Source organism: Peromyscus eremicus, chromosome 20 (assembly GCF_949786415.1).
Source record: "Peromyscus eremicus chromosome 20, PerEre_H2_v1, whole genome shotgun sequence".
NCBI classification, from domain to species: Eukaryota; Metazoa; Chordata; class Mammalia; order Rodentia; family Cricetidae; genus Peromyscus; species Peromyscus eremicus.
The window spans coordinates 5791591-5814754 of NC_081436.1; the positions used below are offsets into that span (position 1 = coordinate 5791591).

General features: G+C 51.2%; 1 protein-coding gene across 1 annotated transcript in view; it reads left to right on the forward strand.

Annotated features, from left to right (window-relative positions):
- Window positions 1–22082, forward strand: part of Vdr (vitamin D receptor) — a 34981-nt gene extending 12899 nt beyond the window's left edge. Inside the window, exons 4-9 of the mRNA XM_059247451.1 lie at window positions 5740–5924; window positions 6174–6282; window positions 10505–10676; window positions 17782–17933; window positions 18129–18245; window positions 19405–22082. Of these exons, the coding sequence (XP_059103434.1) occupies window positions 5740–5924; window positions 6174–6282; window positions 10505–10676; window positions 17782–17933; window positions 18129–18245; window positions 19405–19664 (995 nt within the window). The 3' untranslated portion in view covers window positions 19665–22082. The remainder of the gene's footprint in view (window positions 1–5739; window positions 5925–6173; window positions 6283–10504; window positions 10677–17781; window positions 17934–18128; window positions 18246–19404) is intronic.
- Window positions 22083–23164: the final 1082 nt, after the last annotated feature.

The window sequence follows — 23164 nt, forward strand, 5'->3', positions numbered from 1 at the left end:
GGGAAGGGGGAGCAGCCAGAGCCCCAGCTAGAATGGAACCATCTCTCGCTGCTCAGGAGGGAAGCTTGTCTCCAAGAGATGCAATTCCTGGCTTGGGTTACCCAGCTTTGCAAAACCAGGTGTGAAGTCCCTGGCTTTGAACCCTCCAGAGCCAACCCCCTGCAGTGGCTTTGGTCCCCCAGGCCTTGCCTCTTCTCTCAGAGACAGTCAAGTCTCTCACTATTTTCAAACTACTAGAAAGAGACTAGGAACTGCTCAGTCTCCCTTCTAGCCAGTGCAGGGAGCTGGCCCTTCACAGGGAAGCAGGGGAAGGGGTCGCTTATGGAAAGAGGACAAAGGCCGGAACCAGTGTTTATCAGCAACCTGCTGGGCGCCAAATACTACATCAAGAACATACATTTTCTTCTTAAATTCTCCCACCAGCCCCTAAGCACGTGACCACTACTTGTTTAGCAGCTAAGAAAAGTCAAGAGAATTAACCTGCTGTGCCTATGAGCTAACATGTATGCATCTCTTCTGCCCCAGGTCTGGCCTATGGGCTCCCTCCAGGGAAACTCCTTAGGCCTTCCCAGTGAGTCAGCGCTTGCTCCATTCCCCACGTTCTGCCTGGAGCCCTAAAGAATAGACTAAAGAGAGCATTGTTCCTCTAAAGATTCCTTTCCTCTGTTTTCAAGTCCAGACGGTTCACGTTTGAAGTTTGTGTTTCTTATTCCTGTTGTTTTTGAGGTAGGGTCTTGCTATGCAAGCTCAGGCTGGCCTCAACCCTCTGCTTCAGGGTCCTGACTACGGAGTTGAGTTCGTGCATCTTGCTACATCTGTCCTGCGCAGAACCACCCCCTTGTGATAACTTTAATGTTTTCATAGATATACATATCTTTCCTCCCCAGTTTCCTTACGTTTGCACGGTACGGTACCTGGGACGTAGGACGTGCTCCGTAAATGTGTGAAATGAGTGACTATCAGATCCCCACATGCTTCGTCTAAGATCTATGAGATCTTAGAGATCTGTAGAGATCAGTAAGCTTAGCCTAAATCTGATATTGTCTGAGTCATTGGTTTGTGGGGAAAAGTTGTGTCCTCTCCCTTGGTGTTCTGAGGTCACTAGTGACATCTTCACATTTCGAAACTGTTCGTCTTTGCAGATCTTGCCTTTCCAACTCGAGTCTAGGCTTTGCTGGAAAGGAGACATATTTTACATGCAAATAACTTATGCCGAGCTATTTCATGTCCCCAAGGGATTTGCAAGGAAGTGGAGAAAGGGACTCCAAGGCTGTACAGGCTTACCAAAGCCAACTACTGGCATTCAATCTCATCCATTGCAGAGTTCACCAGAACCCAGTTACTAGGTCACCGGCTTTGCTTCCAAAGCGCATCTTCCAACCAGCAGTAGCAGCATCTAAGTATCAAATCACCGAGAAAATTATTTTTAAAATCTCAAGAGGTTAATAAGCCCTTTAAGTTAATTATTTCACAAATCACAACAGTGTGTGTGAATATGTGAATGAGGTATAGTTGTCCGTAGTCAGTGTTGCTTCGTGGAGGCTCCAGACCGGACCCAGCGAGTCTCAGATTTCACCAGTCCTCCCTGAGCAGAGAGGCTGTGGCTGCTAGTCAGTGCCAGCAGTCGGGAAGAGAGGTGTTCAAGGTCAACCCTGAACTTTAAATTATTTGTTTATTTATTTAAGCTGGCGCATGCGTCATCGCACACGTGTGGAGGCCAGAGGACAACTTGTGGGAGTCAGTTCTCTTTCCACAGTGTGGGTCCCCAGTATTGCGCTCAAGTCATCATCGGGGTTGGCAATCCAGCACTTTACCCACTGGTTTCTCCCCTGAACCATGCCGCTGGTCTCCGAAGCCAATTTTGTCTTCAAGTCAATCACTGACAAACTTTGTTCCTGTGGTTGTTCACACTCTTTAGCTTTCCTGAGGACAGTTTGTGTCAGGACTCCACGTCGAAGAGACAGAGTCCTCCTGAGCAGTTACAGCTCGATATAATCAGAGACAGATGGAATTGTGGGTATGACTATTCATTCCAGAACCAGACTGGCCAAGTCTGAATGCTGACTCTACTATTGTTAGCTGTGTTACCCTGAACAAGCTACATAACCTCTCTGGACCTCAGTTTCCTCTCCTGCAAAATGGGGATAATGATGATGACAACTTACCTTAAAAGACTGTTATAGTGAGCCAATGTGCAAAAGGTCCTTTTTTTTTTTTTCTTCCAAGACAGGGTTTCTATCTGTAACAGTTCTGGCTGTCCTGGAACTTGCTTTATGGACCAGGCCAGCCTCGAACTCACAGAGATCCTCCTGCCTCTGCTTCCTGAATGTTGAGATTAAAGGCATGCACCAACACCACCAGGCCCAAAGGGTACCTATAATAATGCTTGTTACATTAAAAAGCCAAATAAGTCACACATTATTCTTATCTTCTTATGATGCCAAACTTCACCAGAAATTCTAGGTCCCAAAAGATCAGAAGTAAGACCAAATGTGGTGACACTCACCCAGCACTTGGGAGGCAGAAGCAGATGGATCTCTGAGTTTGAACCAGCTTGGTCTACATAGTAAGTTCTAGGACAGCCAGAGATACATAACAAGACCTTGTCAAAAAAGACAAAAAAGGGCTGGAGAGATGGCTCAGTGGTTAAGAGCACCGACTGCTCTTCCAGAGGTCAATTCCCAGCAACCACATGGTGGCTCACAACCACTTGTAATGAGATCTGGTGCCCTCTTCTGGCCTGCAGGGCACATGCAGGCATACTGTATACATAATAAATAAATAAATGTTTTTTTAAAAAAGACAAAACAAACAAACAAACAAACAAACAAACAAAAAGGCACATGGGGCTAGAACCATGGCTCTGTAGGTAAGAGTCCTGGATAAGAGTACTGATTGCTCTTCCAGAGGATCTAAGTTTGATTCCCAGCACCCACATGGCAGCTCACAGCCATCTGTAACTCCAGTTCCAGGGGATCTGATGCCCTCTTCTGGCCTCTACAGGCACCAGACATGCATACGGTACACGATGCAGGCAAAACCCTCCTCAAATTAAAATAAAATAAAAATGCGAAAGAGAAAGAAAGCCATACCTCTAGAGGCAAGCACCAATAAACAGAGACAACCCATAACTTAGCAGAGGTGTCAACAGAAGCCATGCCAAATCACACAAGGGCCCTGAAGTGTACAGCTCTGGAGTTCTCCCGGAACCTGCAGAGTCTGGAGGCATCATCTGAGAAAAGCTTATGGTTGTTCGGGTGGTCCCGTACCTGCGCGCTATGAGAGCTAATCCTGACGCTACATAGAGCAGACAGTCTGGTGCGGTTCTCTTGGTGCCCATGAGAATGACTCACCCAGCAGACGTGCTCTGTGAGGATGTCCTTGATCGTTGGTGTCACCCTACACGGCAAAGCTCCATGGCAGGAATCCCTCGACTAACCTGTGCAAAGTGACACAGGAACTGTAAGCCATGACCCCTGTCCTTAGGCATCCTAGGCTCTAGGAAAGGAGGCCTTGGAGTTCTTAAATTTCTCTGTCAACATTGATTAAAACCTGCACCAGCCGTGAGTCTCAAAGGGCAGGAGACTCAGGTACCAATGCGTGTAGAAAGCACTAACTGTGCAGGAGGCGCAAAGAACAAGAGCTCAGAGCAGATCAGAGCAATCAGGGAAGGCTTCATGGAAAAGAGGGCCAAAAGCTGGCCACCAAGGAAAGACCATGTGTAGCTAGCTGTTGGGTGGAGAAGACCCGGGGAACAGGCATCCAGCGCAAGTGTAAGCAGGTCGCGTTTACAGCTCAGCAATGCCAACACGCCTGGAGCAGAAGCTGTGTCCAAGGATGCTGAGGAAGGGGGCTGGAAAGAGTTAAGCCAGATCGTGAAAGGCTTTGACTTCCATTTGGTCCTGGCAAGCAGGGAAGATACAGAAGTTTCTCCGTAGGAGAATAACATCACAGAATCCTGGGAGGGCTACCAACATCTGCCAGGGTAATCCACATGCCTGTGGACACCCACAGTGGGGCAGGAAGAGCCCCACCTCCTGAGCTCCTATCTCTCTTTCTGCCCACCCTTCACATGGGCCGGAGGGACCGGACACCTGACCATGGTGCCGCAGGCCGTGACCTTCGGCCCTTGCTTTCCTTGGGATGCTCCTAGCTCCTTTCCCCCATCCCCGCCTGACCTCCTAGGGGCTGAGCAGACACCTTCCGTGGGAGGAGGGTTGGCAGCTCTTTGGGCAAATGAGTCAGCCACCTGGGCGTGGCTTCCTTCCAACACTGTTCTTTGGGCTGTGTACCTTGGTTGTGGAAAAGAAGGCACCATCTCTCTCAGAAACTTAGTTCCCTTTCCTGCTGTGCCTGTGTTTTGGTTCCTGCCTACCACAGGCACTTCTTCAGCACCCACTGACTTCACTCAGCCTCTTCTCTCAGCCTCCAGGACAGGCTGAGCTCAATGGGCTTTGCTTGAAGCCCAGAACCCATTTACTCTCTGGTTCTGGTTCCTTCCCCTGCTCTTGTGAAACTCCACACTCCCGTGGGCAGATGCCCTGGCAGCTGGAGCACAGAGCAAGTAGGTACAGGCTGAGGGCCCTAGTACCCACTCCTAACATCAGACTCTGCAAGCCCTGGCCAGGCGGTCTGTTCGCCTGGCTGCTGTGCCAGGCATCCCTGCTCCCACCTGTCCTTGCAGGCAGCTGCCCCAGCACAGGGTGGCAGGCACCGTGGTAGAAGCCCCTGTACCAGCATCCAGGTGACAAAGGATCTCCTGTGATCAGTTATCTACTGCCAACTGGAAGGAGTGCCCAGACCCGGGCTGTGAGGCTCCACTCTTCAGGATTCCAAGAGGGTTCAAAACATTCCTTGAGCACAAGTTCCAAGCATACCCAAACTGAAGGACAGGGATGGTGATGTGGAGAAGCAAAGGAACAAAGACTTTTCATGGTGTTTAGAGTTGAGCAGATGGCTGAGTTCCACGTCAGGAAATGAGGATGTGGAAATGGCCTCTTCAAGGGGTTCTCCTAGCATTTCCTAGCTTCCAGAGCAGGAAAGGCCCACACAGTCCTGGACCATGAGGCATGGGCAAGGACTAACACGTGGCTTTGTGCCAGGCACACATCCAGTTCTCAAAACAGGCAGTTTTTTGGGGGGGTGTTTTCTCCTATTCTTCCTTCTCTTCCTCCCTTACCTTCCTCTCAATAGAGACCTTGGGAGAGACCATATGCTCTAAACTGCTCGCTTTTTATGAGCAAGACAAAAAGCCCAGAAAGTCTGCTTTTTTCCCAAGGTCCCACAATTTGTCCTTGAGAATGTAGACTTCCGGTCGCCAGACAAACCTCTGCTCCTCCTACGTGCACCTGCCTTTTCTACTGTAGAAAACCCAGTTTCCACACCGGGTGGTGGCACATGCCTTTAATCCCAGCACTCAGGAGGCAGAGGCAGGTGGATCTCTGTGAGTTCGAGGCCAGCCTGGGCTACAGAGCGAGTTCTAGGACAGGCTCCAAAGCTATACAGAGAAACCCTGTCTCAAAACAAAATCAAACAAAACAAAAAACAAACAAACAAACAAAAACAAAAACAGTTTCCTCCATGTCATGAATGGATTGGAGCTAGCATGGCAGCTGTGTCCCACAGAGCCCCAGTGTCAGGAGCTAACCAGCCCTTCCCATACCAGTCCTTTAGTTGTGGAGGAAGGGTTCCTGGAGGAGTTTTGGGCCATCCCTCGGACTCCCTCTCTTGCCCCTACAGTCATCCTGACAGATGAGGAGGTGCAGCGCAAACGGGAGATGATCATGAGGAGAAAGGAAGAAGAAGCTTTGAAGGACAGTCTGAGGCCCAAGCTATCTGAGGAACAGCAGCGCATCATAGCTATCCTGCTGGATGCTCACCACAAGACCTACGACCCCACCTACGCTGACTTCAGGGATTTCCGGGTATGTCTGCTGGCCCAGGGCTTGAGCTGGGGTAGTGGAGAACCAGATATACCCTGGGCATGGGGAGCAGGGATGGAGGGTCAGGGAGCTGGGAAGGGGTGGAGGCTGCGGGGGATAGGGATGGGGGTGGGAGGGGTGGGGGGCTGTGAGAGCCCTTCCCCTTGCAGACCTTCCCTGAAGCCTTTGCTCTCAGAGGCAGGAGAACGGCCCCCAAATAGCGACCTCTGAGAACCCGTCTTTACCTTCCAGCCCCCGGTTCGTGCGAATGGAAGTGAAGGGAGCTATTGCGCAAGGCCCACACTCAGCTTCTCCGGGGATTCCTCCTCCTCCAGCTCCGATCTCTATACCACCTCACTAGGTAAGCAGCCCTTCTCCCAGGCAACTGGGGGAAAGCATCCACTCCTCTCCCCTCAGGCTAGGGGGGAAGGGACAGAAACCTTCCGTTTGCACACTGTGTGTGTTACCGGGGGATACAGCCCTTCTTTCACAGAAAGAGGGCCGACTTGTGCAAGAGGCATGCTGGGAAGAGACCAAGCTGGGGTTCTGGCTGTATCGATGGGCCCTCTGGGTCCAGGCTCAGCCTCTGAGCCAAGCTCTATCCTTGACTTCCTCCCTGGAGTGACCTGGAGGTCACTATTCGATGTCTGGGTCCTGGACTCTTTGGAAGGTGAAATGGATGTGGGAAGATGACCTGTGATGCAGGGAGGGCCTTACGGCCGAGCACTGGGGGAGCCAAGCACTGTGGCCTCAGACAGCCTCCACCTTCCACGCCTGGGAGTCTGGGACACTGCACTTTCCTGCTTTGGGCCCTCTTAGACATTCATCTTCATCCTCCTGCCTTATCCATCCTACCTCATGCTGCCCTGTCCTTTCTCCCTCTCTCACCCAGTTCTGGTGTCCTCCTCTCAGGACCCAGAAGAAGGCGGGGATGGAACACACACACACACACACACACACACACACACACACACACACGTACACCTGCCATGCACGCTCTGGGTAACTGTAGCCTCAGACACTAGACCTCCAGACTCCGTGGCACACCTGTGCGTGGGTCAAATGGAGTGCTCATGCCAAGTGGGCTGAGATAACAGGACAGAGAGAAATGAAGGGAGAGAGGGGGTCAGACACGAAAGAAGAGCACTGGGCGTGGCTTGTGACTGGCACTCCCCCCTCCCCTCATTGGGACAACCCCCCCCACCTCCTACCCCCACCCCCACAATGTTCATTCCATCCGATGACATAGCCATTGTCCCAGTTAGGGACAAACAGTACTTTAGTTTTTCATGATCATTTATGCCCTTTAGGTCATTTTCTTATTTTATTTTGAGACAGGGTCTTACTATGTAACATTGGCTGTCCTAGAGCTTGTTATGTAGAACAGGCTAGCCTGGAACTCATAGAAAATCACCTGCCTCGGCCTCCTGGGTGCTGGTGATTTTAAGCTTTTCATAAATTCGTTGGTCCAAGGTCCTTACACCCACCAATGGTATGTTTACAAACTCAGAAAGGTGAAATGATGTTATTTAAAAATTACTACACAAAAGTTATACACGTTCACCATGGATATTTAGAAAATGTAAATCAATACATTTTGTTGCAGAATATAATCTTCAATCCTATTGCTCAAAGGAAATTACTGTTAACGCCTTGACACGTCTCTCGGTTCCCTTCAGAAATGGAATTGTGCTGTATAGCCTGACGACTTGTTCCCTTGAATTAGCAGTACATTGTGGAGGCTGGAGAGTGACTCAGGTCAGAGCACTTGCTGCTCTTGCAGAGAAACCAAGTTTGGTTTCCAGCATCCACATGGTGCTCACGGCTGCACCGAACTCCAATGTCAGGGACTCCAATGCCCTTTTCTGATGTCTACAAGAGCCAGGCATTCATGGGGTACACAGGTGTACAGGCAGGCAAAACACCCATACAAGTTAAATAGAATAAATACACCTAAAGATTTCTAAATATTATGCTGCATTAAATCTCCACATTATTCAATCTGTATCAAGACGATGGTTTGGGGACCACAGAGGGCTCGGTGGGTAAAGCACTTGCTGTGCCCCACAACCTGAGTTCACCCCCTGGAACTTATACACAGATGGAAGGAGACAGCTCCACAAAATTGTCCTCTAACCTCCATGTGCATGCTGCGGCACACATGCGTGTGCACACACACCACCACGACCACCACCACCACCACCACCATCACCACCACCACCACCACCACCACCACCACCATCACCATCACCATCACCACCATCACCACCACCACCACCATCACCACCACCATCACCATCACCACCATCACCACCACCACCACCATCACCACCACCATCACCATCACCACCATCACCACCACCACCACCATCATCACCACCACCACCACCATCACCATCACCACCATCACCACCACCATCACCACCACCACCACCATCACCACCACCATCACCACCACCACCATCACCACCACCACCACCATCACCACCACCACCATCATCACCACCACCACCATCACCATCACCACCATCACCACCACCATCACCACCACCACCATCACCACCACCACCACCATCACCACCACCACCATCATCACCACCACCACCATCACCATCACCACCATCACCACCACCATCATCACCACCACCACCACCATCACCATCACCACCATCACCACCACCATCACCACCACCACCACCATCACCACCACCATCACCACCACCACCATCACCACCACCACCACCATCACCACCACCACCATCACCACCACCATCACCACCACCACCACCACCACCACCACCACCATCACCACCACCACCATCACCACCACCACCACCACCACCACCACCACCACCACCACCACCATCACCATCACCATCACCACCATCACCACCACCACCACCATCACCACCACCATCACCATCACCACCATCACCACCACCACCATCATCACCACCACCACCACCACCACCACCACCACCACCATCACCACCACCACCACCACCATCACCACCACCACCACCATCACCACCACCATCACCATCACCACCATCACCACCACCACCATCATCACCACCACCACCACCATCACCATCACCACCATCACCACCACCATCACCACCACCACCACCATCACCACCACCATCACCACCACCACCATCACCACCACCACCACCATCACCACCACCACCATCATCACCACCACCACCATCACCATCACCACCATCACCACCACCATCACCACCACCATCACCATCACCACCACCATCACCACCACCACCATCACCACCACCATCACCACCACCACCACCACCACCACCACCACCACCATCACCACCACCACCACCACCACCACCACCACCACCACCACCATCACCATCACCACCATCACCACCACCACCATCACCATTACCACCACCACCACCACCACCATCACCACCACCATCACCATTACCATCACCACCACCACCACCATCACCACCATCACTACCACTACCCAGGAATGATAACATTTTTAAAAACTTAAGACTAAAGTTTTTAAAGACTGAATAGTGTTCTGAACTATAATAACATACCAAAATCCCCTACTGTTGGATATCTAGATTGGTTCCTAGCTTTCTAGTTTTACTCCTGGGTAAATATTTATACCTATTCCAATTTTTTTTCTTATATTTCCATGAATGCATGGAAGTGGAATCATTCTATACGTAATTATAAGCTCTCTCTGTCTCTCTCTGTGTCTCTCTCTCTCTGTCTCTTTGTCTCTCTCTGTCTCTCTGTCTCTCTGTCTCTCTCTGTCTCTCTCTGTCTCTCTCTCTCTCTCTCTCTCTCTCTCTCTCTCTCTCTCTCTCTCTCTCAGTGGGGGCACACCCTTAATCACTGCACTCGGGTGGTAGAGGCAGAAGCAGATCTTTATGAGTTCCAGGCCAGCCTGGTCTACCTAGTGAGTTCCAGGACAGCCAAGAATACATAGTGAGACCCTGTCTCAAAATACAAAACAAAATCAAAGGTTCCAACTGTCCATCCTCTCGTCTCCACCTCTTGGAGCTGGTGTTACAGGTGCACATGAGCACACTCAGCAACTGGAGGCTTTTCACTCCGTTTTCAAATAGCTTTTTAGGTGACCTGCAGAGTCACACATCCCCGGCAGCACCCGTCGATGCGTAAGAGTTTCCCCGGTGCTTCAGTCCTTACAGATACTAGCACCGACTGTATATAGTGTATAGCTGGAAAATGTAAATATTCTTTACCTTGTAGTTCCTTGATCGGAACAGAAGCGTGCTTTTTGCCCCATGGGTTGAGGAAGTGAGCGTTTGCCCCTGAGTTGAGGGGTCCCAACACGGTTTTAATTGAATTGTTAGGAAGACTGTATGCTTTGCAAAATGATAGCTCAGAAGGACTTTTTCCCAGAGTGCCTCTGGCTTCTTGGATTTCCGGTCTCAAAGAGCTAAAATAAGAGATGGAGAGAGACCCAGAGAGAAGGTAGAACAGCCCTGGGGGAAGGCAGTCACTACGAGGTCCTCACAGGAGGGGCTGGCCGACGTGTCCTTAAGTAGTTCCCTCTTGTTCATCGTCTTCCCCAGACATGATGGAACCGTCCAGCTTTTCCAACCTGGATCTGAATGAAGAAGAGCCTGATGATGCTTCTGTGAGTCTGGACCTGTCCCAGCTCTCCATGTTGCCCCATCTGGCAGACCTTGTCAGCTACAGCATCCAGAAGGTCATAGGCTTTGCCAAGATGATCCCAGGATTCAGGTAAGAAACTCTTGTGATGTGTGGGAAACTGTCAGAATCCTGTGTGGAGCTAGATGATACCTGGTGATCTACCGCTTCCCCCAACGACAGCCTCAGGCCCATCCCAGAGCGCCCACACCGGGACCTCTGGACCAGGCCAGGACTGTACTTCAGCACATGGAGCTGCCCAGCATTATGTCGAGAGACAGTTGTAAGAGCAACTCTACTGCTCACTTTCTGGATGGTGGAATGACATCCCACCAAGGTTTCATGGCCAGCCAGGTTACGGTGTCAGAACCAGGCCAAGGAGTTGTTCCCTTGTTCCCTGAAGATGGCTCCCACTAGAGTCCTCACATCATCCCTTTAGATTCAGCCTCCAAGGTCCCTGCATATCCAATCCAAGGCCAGGATGAACTGACAGTGAGGAGAACGTATAGGATGTCTGGACTTGTGAAAGAAAGCAGAAGTCCTAGAAAACTGGAGGCGGGTTCCCTGGCACCCGTAACTTGGCCATTCCTCACCCAAATCTGTATCAGAATCTCCTGATCTCACTAAGCCCTCCTTACCAAAACAGGTGGAGATAAAGAGTTCTAGCAGAGTAAGCATTCATACAGATCTTGCTCGCTCATGTCTAAATTTACTTTAATAATAATGACACATGGAGCTGGAGAGAGAACTCAGTGGTTAAGAGCACATTCACACAGCATGAAGAACAGCGTTCAGGTCCTTAGTACCCACGTAAGAAATCCAGGCCAGGCCGGGCGGTGGTGGCGCACGCCTTTAATCCCAGCACTCGGGAGGCAGAGCCAGGTGGATCTCTGTGAGTTCGAGGCCAGCCTGGTCTCCAAAGCGAGTTCCAGGAAAGGCGCAAAGCTACACAGAGAAAAAAAAAAAAAAAAAAAAAAAAAAAGAAATCCAGGCCAGGACTGGAGAGCTGGCTCAGCAGTTAAGAGCACTGGCTGCTCTTCCATTGAACCCAAGTTCCGTTCCCAGCACACACATGGTAGCCCACAGCTATATGTACCTCCAGTTTCAGGGCATCTAATACCCTCTTCTGGCCTCCACAAGTACTGCATGCATGTGGTATGCAAAACACCCATACATATAAAATAAAAATAAAGGTTAAAAAAATCCCAGGCTAGTGTGATAGCCCTGTAACCCCAGCATTCAGAGGCAGAGGGATCCCCGGGGCAAGTTGGCTACCTGGACTTGCCCTCCACACATATGCTTATACATATGTCTATACACATTTGAACACACACGCACACACACACAAACCTTCTGTGTGTGTGTATACATATATGTATGCCACTTATATCTGAATTAAATATTCTTAAAATAATACAGTATTTTTTAAAAAAATCCAGTTTATTTTTAGCCAGGTGGTGGTGGTGCACACCTTTAATCCCAGCACTTGGGAGCAGAAGCAGGCAGATCTCAGTGAGTTCGAGGCCAGCCTGGTCTACAAAGCGAGTTCCAGGACAGGCAGGACTGTTACACAGAGAAACTCTGTCTCGAAGAACCAGAAAAAAAAATACAATATTGTCACTTTTTATATATATATAAATATGGTTCAATCCGTATTTATGTATATTCAATCTTTTTATTGTTTCCAAAAGTTCATTGGGTATGTTTCCATAAAACCTGTATATAATGTGGTCAAGAAATAGGAAGAAGTCAGTCAACACAAAGCAGTGTCGTCATTCCTTCCCGTGGTAGCAAAGCTAAGGCCAGACTGCCTCCAGATGCTGAAACTAGGGTCCAGTGCCGAGTTCTGGGGGCTGCAAGTGCCTTAACTTCAGCTGACTTTAGGTAGAAGTTGACATGAGGTGTTTTCCGTGGTTTTGTCAGCCTTTCGCTGTGAGGGAAAGCAATTGGTTAAGTCTAATTTAGCACACCAGCCTCTCAACACTGGCAGTTCCCAGTTGGTTTTTGCCAGCAGACAGCTGCCTATGTGTTGCCTGATACCTCTCACCAGCACGGATGGAATCTGTGTGTGACTAACATGTAGAAGAGAAACACCACAAGCAGCCGTGCTGAGACTCCCCCCACCGCCACCCAACCCCCTGCACTACACATTCAGCCGTGGCGACAGGGCCTGTCTGTCAGCCAGGTGGCCACACCGAGTCTCCTGGGTGGAATGAGGCCTGGCTCACCCCGAGAGCTTGGCCATGGAACCAGCAACACATTGTGTCTAGCACAAGTTCCAACTCCTTCAATCATGCCGCATGCTGCTGTTTGCAAACTCCGTGCCTTCCGAAGTCTTGTTTCGTGTAAACAACTAGAAACCAAACAAAACACTGCAAGGTACTGAGGTCCTCCTGGCTGGCAGCAGCTGGCTTCCACCTGATTCTGAGGCACGCACTCCTCTATTAGCTTGTCTTTCCTCAGTGTAGTGGGAGGGCAGGTTGGACAGGTGGCCCCTGAGTCGCCCCTCTAGATGCTCAAGTTTGGTGTCTGGAGGAGGTAGAGGCAGGAAAAACATCATTCCTCCAGACCACCCAACAATCCCCTCTCCTGAGTTACTCGGCCTCTGTCCCACAACCCCCATATCTTTAGTTCTTATTATTTACTCTCTCCTCCATTTTTTCTCTCCAAGGCTGAGACAATCTACACCTTCCTTTCCTTTTGGGCCCCATTTCCTCGCAGGGTTCTCTAGCCTAGCCCTGTAGTCATGGCTAAAGTGAGATACCACACATGAGCAGACACGGGAGCCACCCAGGTATCGCTGCAAAATGGGCTACGTTGGTGCCGAACCCCCTCGGGTCGGCTTCTCTTTCTTCGGCATGGCCTGAGAAGTCTCAGCAGATTGTTTTATAAGAAAAAACGGGCCAGGCCTTAGCCGGAGCTCTGGAAGTACACTAATGTGGATACCCTGACCAGACAGAAGGGGTGCCGCACCTGGGCGGGAGCCAGCCCGGCAGCTCTCTGGGTCTGTGGTTTCCACACTAAGGGGTTGTGTTTTTCTGAGAACAGTAGCTGCAGCCTTGGCAGCTTTGATCTTCCTGCCTGAGGGCGAGGGAGACAGGTGGGGAAGGCGGGAGGAGACGTCTGTGTGGGTGAGGGGACTGGGGTTGGGATGAGACTCCGGCATGGGCATGGGACCAACCTAGGGCAGGACTTCCTGGGCTGTTCTGGGCGTGCACAGCACGGCAGTGTTCCCTTGGCTCTGCTTCCCCTCCCTCGTCTGCTCCAGCTCACCCACAAGCCTCTCTCTTTGTGCTGTGCATGGAGGAGGTAGGGTCAGGAGCAGTTTCTAAACGGCCCGGAGCGGGCCGTGGATACAAAGACTGAGCATGCCCAGTGTGCTGTACCGGTGAAGGAGGGTACAAAGCTGCAGCTGCTCACGCCCAGCTCCACGAGCTAAATGCCTGCAGCCTCACTGCCACCTCCTCCAGGGTGGCCTCCAGTCACGGGCCCTAGAGGCTCCCCTCACCCTCTCCTGCACATCATGTATAAACCAGCAGCTCTCTTGTATAAACTCTGAGGGATGGAAGCTGATTAGGACACCATGTCTGGCCTCCAGGGACTCGGGGTCTGATGGAAGAGATAGGCATGTAAACAATGGCTGCTGAGAGATAAGAGAGCTCTGCTGGAAACCTGCTGGAGGGACCACACCGTGGGAAGACCGGCAGGGAGGGGCTGGCCAGACAGCAGCACAGTTCCAAGGCACACCTCAGGTGCCCAGAAGTGGCCATAGATGTGAATAGTGACTGATGGTACGCTGGGAGAGACCACGCTTGGCTAGGCCCTGGGCTGGTACTTGCTTTAGTAGAATAAGCCCCTTTCCCAGTTTCCTGGGAACCATGCTTAGAAAGTCCCTGCATTTCCCAGCTGAGGGTAAAGTGGGGTCTTCGTAGGTTTCCCTCACAGCAGTCGTGTTTCTGGATCACAGGAAACACGGATTCTATTGAAATGTGTCTTTCAAAGCAGCAGGCATGACTGCTCACTTCTAGATACCTAGTCTGAGTAAAGACCGTCCTCACGGTCACACGGGATAGCAGGCATGGGAAGTGACCAAGATGCCTTATATGTTGCTGTGATGCAACATTACACAGCCTACTAAGAGCTAAGCTGGGTTTTTTTTTTTATTTGCTTTTATACTTTTCCTGTAATTCCCAAAGATTTAATAGCGAGCCAGAACTCAAATGGAAGCAGAGTCAGCATTTGTTCATTTTTGACACTGCGTCTCACTTTGAAGCACAGAGTGGTCTGGAACTTATTATGTAGCCCAGGCTGGACTCAAACTCAGGATAATCTCCCCTGCTTCAGCCTCCTGAACCTTAGTACAGGCATGAATCACTACGCCTGGTTAGTTTTTACTTTTTTAATGTGCATTAAGTATTTGTACTTAGAAGCATTTAGATACCATATTGTTAACCTTTTGTCGAAGATAAAAAAGGTAAAAGAAGGACACGGTAGTTCTCTTTAAAAACAAATCCAGGACTGGTGAGATGGTTCTGCAGGTAAAATGCCTCATGCACAAGACTGATGCCCTGAGTTCAAATTTCCCAGAATCCACCGTGAAGGAAGAGAAAACTGATTCTCCAAAATTGTTCCCTGACCTTCACGAGTATGCCATAGCACACATGCCATAGCACCCCCACACACACAATAGTAATAATAACAATCAATAAAATGTTAAAATAAAACCATTCAGTTAGCTATGGTTAGGAGTTCTCACAGCTGGTAGGGAAGTCTGGTTCTGTGTGCCATCAGAACGTGCACAGGTATATGGTTCTATTGGTTGTAACTTCAATAGAAGAAGAGGCTATTGATGCAGGAGCTAACAGTCTCACAGCTGGATCCAGAGGCTGTGAGCTTGACTCTTGGAGAAATCGGCCATGTCACAACCATTCATCAAGCATGCTGGAGTGGAGCTGGCCATGCAGTCTCCAATGGGAGCCTTCCAACTGGAGTACCTGTGGAGTTTCTCAGTCCTGACCCTTGGCTAGCTGCCTAACCCTGGAAGCCTTCCACTTCCCATCATGTATCATCTGTTTCCTGCGCTTACATACTAAAGCACTGTAGGAAGCATTTTAGCCTGTCTGCAGAAGACTCCTACAGAGGAAAAGAAAGAAGGGAAAGCCAGAAGCAAGCTGGCCTATCAACTGCATTTCCCTGCCACTGCTCAGACAAGCCCAGCTCTTGACTCAGAAGGCTGCAATGGTTGGCTTCTTGTCACACCGACATGTTTATTGATCCTCTTGTACTCAGGAGTCCATAATCATTCTGTGGGAAACAATAACGCAATTAAGAGATGGTGTTGGCTCTCAAGTGAGTTATAAACAAAACATAGAGCTGGGAGTGGTAATCCCAGCTCTCAGGAGACAGAGAGAACTCCAGCCAGCCTGGGCTCCGTAGAACCCCAGAGTCCAGGACACAAAGCAAGCAGAGGCCCAGGCAAGCCCAGGAAGGGAAGGGGGAAAGGTGAGCACCATCAACGCACTCTGGTGACAGAGAAAAGAACCAACTTGGGCGATCGGGCCAGACAGCTGGGAGTGGGGACTCCACGGAAGATCACACTTGGTTTTGAGAGCAGCACACTTGGTGATGTAACATTAAAAGAAGGTGTTTCTGAACCTGGTGAGATGGTTCAGACGGTAAAGGCCCTTGCTGTCAATCCATGGGACCCTCACGGTAGACAGAGAGAAGAGGTTTTCCCAAGTTGTCCCTAGACCTCCGCCCATGCCCCGTGGCTCATGCACCCACATACACCCCTCCATATGCACACAAGACAAATTAATGTCATAGAAAAATTAAAAGAAAGGGTTGTCCCTGGCTGAAACCGTACATCCTCAAAGACATGATGTGTAGGAGTGCGTCGCAATTGAATGCAGAGCGGCGGCGCCGCCGCCGTGTTGCAAGAACGGAGGGGTGGCGGCGTTTGTAATGGGAAAGAGGCCCGGGAAGACCAAGCAGAGCCAAATTGTGGAGTCTGGGCTTGATCTTGGAGTGTTTGATCCTAGGGAGGATCTCGAGCACAAGAATGGCATTGCCCGGTATCAGCAATAGGAAAGAGGAATGAGAGACTTGAGACTCTGGGATTCCAGTAGGAGGCTGTTGCACAAACCATGGAGAGGGCCATTGTCTTAGTGTTCTGTTGCTGTGAAGAGACTTCATGACCAAAGCAATTCTTGCATTTAATTGGGGACTTGCTTACAGTTTCAGAGGGTTAGTTCATAATCATCATGGCAGGAAGCAGGCAGGCATGGCGCTGGAGCAGTAATTCAGAGCTTTATGTCCTGATCCACAGGCAGCAGGCAGAGAGAGAATCACTGGGCCTGATTTGGGCTCTTTAAACCTCAAAGCCCACCCCCAGTGACACACTTCCTCCAACATGACCACACTTACTCCAGCAAGGCCAAACCCCCTTAATCCTTCCCAAACAGCTCCACTCTCTAGTAACTAAGCATTCAAATATATGAGCCTATGAGGGTCGTTTTCAGTCACACCACCACAGCTGTGGAGATTTCTCAGCAGATCAACTACCTGCTGCACAAGCACGAGGACCTGAGTTCGGATCCCCCACACGCACATAAAAGCCAGATGTGGCAGTATACATCTGTAACCCCAGTGCTAGGGCACGGAGGCAAGTAGATCCCTAGGGCTCGCTAGCCAGGCAGTCAATCTGGACCAGCAAACTCTGGGTTCAGCAAGTGACCTGGTCTCCAGACACAGCGTTCAGTAGAAGACATTGGCCACCAACCTCTGGCCTCCACACATACACCAAAGCCAAAAGCGATGGCGCTCTGAACCAGAGCGGTCCTCGTGGGAGCAGGAAGGAAGTCGAGGACTCGAGTGCTGTCCTAGAGACAGAGGTGGCTAAGCGTGCTACTGAGGAGGAACGGATGCCTGAGAGTTGACGGTGACTCTCGTTACACCTTCTGCAAGCCTCTGTTGCACACCCCAGCACATGGAGCTTTCCCTGGCTGTCCCTTCTTCCCGCCCATAGTAGCTTCAGCCACCAGTCATTGAGCTACTGGGAAAGCCTTGGTGTCTTCTCCCCGAGACACACTCTTTTACCTTCCAGGATATTCCTGTCCAAACACTGCACGGGTGCCTGTGACTTGAAGATTTTTTTTTACTGGTTACCTGACCTCTCCCTCCCTGCCTTCCCCACCAGGGACCTCACCTCCGAAGACCAGATTGTACTGCTCAAGTCAAGTGCCATCGAGGTCATCATGTTGCGCTCCAATCAGTCTTTCACGATGGATGACATGTCCTGGGACTGTGGCAGCCAGGACTACAAGTATGATGTCGGCGATGTCACCAAAGGTGCGGTTGGACTCTCCTCTGTTTGCTCCAGCTCCCAGACTCTGGCTCTGTAGCCTGTAGGCCCTTGGGGTTGTGACCAGGCACGGGGAAGGGAACCGGGTAACGGCAGGGAGAGAAGGGTGGGGGGGGATGCCCGGTAACGGACTCAGCCAGGGCGGGCGATTCCACTCTCATGCTGTCTGTTCTCTCTCACAGCTGGGCACACCCTGGAGCTGATTGAGCCCCTCATAAAGTTCCAGGTGGGGCTGAAGAAGCTGAACTTACATGAGGAGGAACACGTTCTGCTCATGGCCATCTGCATTGTCTCCCCAGGTACGGAGCCTCGTAGGGAGGGACGGAGAGACCTGGGACCTGGTGGGGACTGTTAAGTGATAAAGGCCTGCTCAGAGCCGGCAGGGTAGTCTGAGGGAGAGGTGAACATGAAAGACAAATAAGGAAGTGCTCACTCTGCTGGCTTTGCATAGCCGTATGGCACGTGGAGAAGTCCCTTGACACATGCGGCTTATCCCGAGGAGGCCAGGCTGATTCACAGGACTTGGAGGAACCAGATGAACAGGGTTCCACAGGCCACACATAGGCCTTGGGTGTTGCCAATACTCAGGCTCTGTTCTTGTGTGAACTGGGATGAACTTTCCTGTCACCTGAGGTTCCTCAGAGGCTGGGCACAAACCCTGTGGAACCATGAATGCTTCTGCCTGGGTTGATTTTTGGAGGCTGTGGGCTGTGATCCAAGAGGGGAAGGAGACTAAGAAGGAGGCTGTTGTGGTCTTAGAGATGGTGGTAAAGCCTAAAGGATACAGTCCTGACTCAGCCTGGATCACGTGTACACGGGGAACAAACTAGTGATCTGTGCCCAGGGATGCCTTCCCAGGCTGAAGGCCCAAGAGATAGACACAGACTTCACTCCTGGTGCCAAGCTGGCATGTACTCACTCACTCACACACTCGGTAATGATTTACGAGCACTTACTATGGCCAGGCACTGGGCAAGGCACAGGGAGTCTCAGCAAACAGGATAGACTTTCCTCTCATGAAGGTTGCGGGGAAGCGAATGCTAGGTTCTACTCATTCGCAATATGATGAGAGTTTTGAATACGAAGATGGTGTGATACTACAAGAGAGATCCTGAGGAGCAGGGAGGAGGGGGGTATCAGGGACAGCCCCCTTCTTCGGGAAGGGCTTTGAGTCTGTTCCCTGATGATCAGGCAGGCAGGTAAAGAGGGGAGAGCTGACTTCCGGGCAGAGGGAAGATCTGTGGGCCAGTGTGGGGGATCTGAACATCAAAGACTGAACCTAGAGACAGGAGTGAGGTGAGGTGGGTACAGGACCAGAGGACGTGGTCCCCAATGCGGTAGGACGTCATGGGGGGGGGGATGCTGACATGGGTGTCTGTGTGGATGGATGTTGTGACACTGAGCAGCGAGGAACTCAGCTGAGCACCCCTGTGTCTCCCTCCATTCCCTGTGACACAGACCGACCTGGGGTACAGGACGCCAAGCTGGTTGAAGCCATTCAGGATCGCCTATCCAACACGCTGCAGACCTACATCCGCTGCCGCCACCCACCCCCAGGCAGCCACCAGCTATATGCCAAGATGATCCAGAAGTTGGCTGACCTGCGAAGCCTCAACGAGGAGCACTCCAAACAGTACCGCACCCTCTCCTTCCAGCCCGAGAACAGCATGAAGCTCACGCCCCTTGTGCTAGAGGTGTTTGGCAATGAGATCTCCTGACCAGGGTGGCCCTGCCGTGGAGCCTGGGTGGGGCCGCTCCTCCGGGGCCCCGTGCCCAGGCTCTGGGCTGGTGGCAGCCCAGCAGTGCCTCCTGGCCCTTCTGGAGTTCCTCTGCCATCGCCCATGTCTGTCTGGCCTGTCCTCGCCCCTGCCCAGCCTGTCTCCCTTTCCTGCAGACCACAGGCTGTCCCTGTCCCTTGAGCCTTCAGATATGAGAGACTGCTGTTCATTTGCCAAAGAGACTCAAGTGTGGGTAGAGGGCAGAGGCTGCAGGCAGAGCCCCACCTAGGGATGCTCCCACCACAAGAGGCTGCTGCTTGTGTCAAGGGAGGCAGGCAGGAGAAATGTGCCCGTGCCTCGGGGACAGGTACCTGTACCTCCCCCGGCTCCAGTCCCACCTGCCCAGAGCCTAGTGGGAAATCCTCTACCCCCTCCAAAAAGGGTACACAACCTACCCACAATCCCCACTGTATGCCATCTCATCCTGCCGACAGTGTGTCCTAGTCTCTCCCAGGGCAGTAGGTCACCGTGGGGCCTCCTTCCTCTGCCATTATACTCATGGACTCATTCACTGCCAAGATGAGCAAATACACTACCACACTAAGCAACGAGGACTCGCCTAGCCCCATAGTTCCCACTTTTGAGGTTTTGCATGGGAATTCCCTGGGATCAGTACTTCTGGTATAGTGGGCTTCTTCCCCATTCCCAGAACCACTGACCTAGAAAACACTGGCAGAAAGGCCCCAGGGGATGGAACATGGGGCCCAAGTATGGAAGAACAGAGCCAGCCTCCCAGCAGGACAGTGAACAGAGACCCCTCTGTCCTTGGTCCCTCAGCCTGGAGATAGTGAGACCTCTCCTCTCACCTACCGGTGTGTCAGAACCAAATGTCCCCAACTTTCAGAAAATCCCCAGCCCTGTCTTCACCTCTGACCCTGACAGTGCCTTACCTAGGAAAGCGTCTCTTTGGCTTCCCGGGGTCTTACCCTCTTGTCACCAAGAATGTCCCAGAAGTATCTCAGCTTCCCCATCACCCCATTGGGAGCAGCAGTGTCTCCTCTCGCTTACGTAGGGGAGCTGCCTTTTCTCCACCCAGAAGAATGGGATGGAGGAAAACCAAGAGCTGCCCAGGCGGGCCTCCAAGCCTGCTTTTCAGATGGAAAGCCAGACAGGAGCACTCCACACCTCAGGAGATAGGTGGAGGGGTGATCAGAATGTGTGGGGTGCAGCGATACGGTGCCCCTCACTCCACCACCCCAAAGTCAAGGTAGGCCTATGACATGGACAGGTGATGGGCTGGGTATGTCTCTTCAAACTCCGCTTCTTCCTCTGTAGCAGCCTAGCCCAGGAGTTTGGAACCCTGATCTCGCTCACCCCAAGTACACCCCTTTCTGATCATGGGTTGTAGGTGTGTGGGACCCATACACAAAAGATTTTCACAGGGGGACTCATAGAAGGTCCTTCAAGTAAATGCTTGATTTGGGGTACACGGCCATATTGAAAGCACCCATAGAGTGCTAAGGTCAGTGGGAACATGAGCCCCAGATGTATCCTTCTTCCTACATTTTTTTTTTATTCCCTCAAAACCCTGGGACAAAACAGGTTTAACATTGCAAGAACCGTTAGTGTCCACCCGGCCCTGTGTTTCCCAGAATTCAAGTGGAAACCGTCTGGGGCCACATTCCCGTATTGTAGACCGGCATACAGAAGCTTCCTTTTTTAAATTTATGAAATCAGGGTTGTTTTCAGAATTAGACCGCACCTATACTGTGTCCTAACATTGAGATGGTAGCACCTGAATCAGAGCAATTGATATGTGTGTGTGTGTGTGTGTGTGTGTGTGTGTGTGTGTGTGTGAAAATACTGAACGTTGATAATTATTGTTACTGCACAAAAAACAAAAACCAGAGAGACCTTCAATGTTAGCTGCAGACACGTTGATCCAGCTCACTGTTCAATGGGAGGGAAAGTGAAAATTGCTACGCTCCTCCAACTGCTTTAGAACGAGAACCCGCCATTAGAGGAGAGGGTGGTTTACTGGGGCTCTTAGAATTAGAAACACCCCCAGGCTTGGAGAAACTTTGAACTCATGGCCCTGGGCCGGTTTATACTGAGCCTGTTTCCACTGCCCTGGTAGTTGACCCAGGATTTGAGGAAGCCCTGGGTTTTAGAGCAAACCTACTCTGGGACTTGCTTCTCCCCGGGGTAATAAACCCACCCACCCTCCGAAGGAGGAGGGCAGGCATCAGTCTCCCTGGGCGAAGCCTGGCTTTTGGCTTCCACCTCAGCCCTGTGTGCTACTGTTGTGTCAATGACACGGGTCGGCCTTTGGAAAGCCTCCCCTCTGCCCTCTTCCCTTCCTGCCCTCCCCACGAAACTCCCAGGGCCTCCAGAGAAGGCCGGTCATTCAGCCCAAGGGCCCACTGAGGCACTGGGCACTGAGGCAGTGCCCAAAGGGACGTCTAGGAGCTGGGAGGAAAACAAAGCGGGGCCCAGCGGGGTTTGGAAGCGTCTGGTTTGTTTATTCTGAACACACAAAGGTAGGCACGGCGAGAGCTCACACTTCTGAGAGAGATCATTAGACATGAAGGGAAATGAGCAGACATCGAAATGGAAAACCAGCAAGATTTCCCGAGATGGGAGAATCTTCCTGCTGCCTACGGGGAAGGAAGTAGGGGAGTCCAAGCCAGGCCAACAGTGATGGTTGAGATAACTGACAGATCTGCTGGAAGTTAGACATCTAAAGAGCCTCCAAAGAGATTTCCAGAGAGGGAAAAAAGGTTTCCCAAGAGCTTGTCAAAGAAACCAATGAAAACGCTTTGCCGGTGGTAATAAAAGCGACTCATACTTCCTTAGTGACACTGACCGCTGTAAATAAACGCCTCATAAAAACCAACTTGCTTGATCTTTGTAAGGACCCCACGAAAGATGTGCCATTGCTGTCCCCACACGGCAGAGGGGATTAGTTGCCTGAAGCAACACTGGTGGCAAGTGAGAGGTGGGCTTCGGACCTGCACAGCTGTCTCTGGAAACCTTCAATTAACTGCAATGTTCTACCGCCCCCTACAGAGTCAAGCGGTGTGACAAATGGTGGGCGGTCTTGCTACCACCCTAGGGAGGGTTTCCACTCAGAGCTGGGGAAACTGGAGGTGCTGGGTCACAGGGTGCTCTACCCCCAAGAAGCATGTGACCTAATATGTGGGCCTCAGTCAGGTGTGGCGCTTCCCAAAGAACATCACGAAGGAAACCAAGGGACCACTGTTAACGATAGGCCTTGCATTGGAGACTCTGTTAGGCCAGCCTCGGAGTGTTACAATTACCCCTGCGCATAAATATGACTCCTGAAGGGTCCAGAGGAGTCAGACAGACAGACAGAGCAAACAAGAATTCCCAATCAAGGACTCGGCACTGAGAATTGCACTCAGAATCTTGCCCCACACACGTATTGTTTTTTTTTTTTTTTCTTTTAAGTTGGTTCAGAAACCTGGGGCATGATTTAC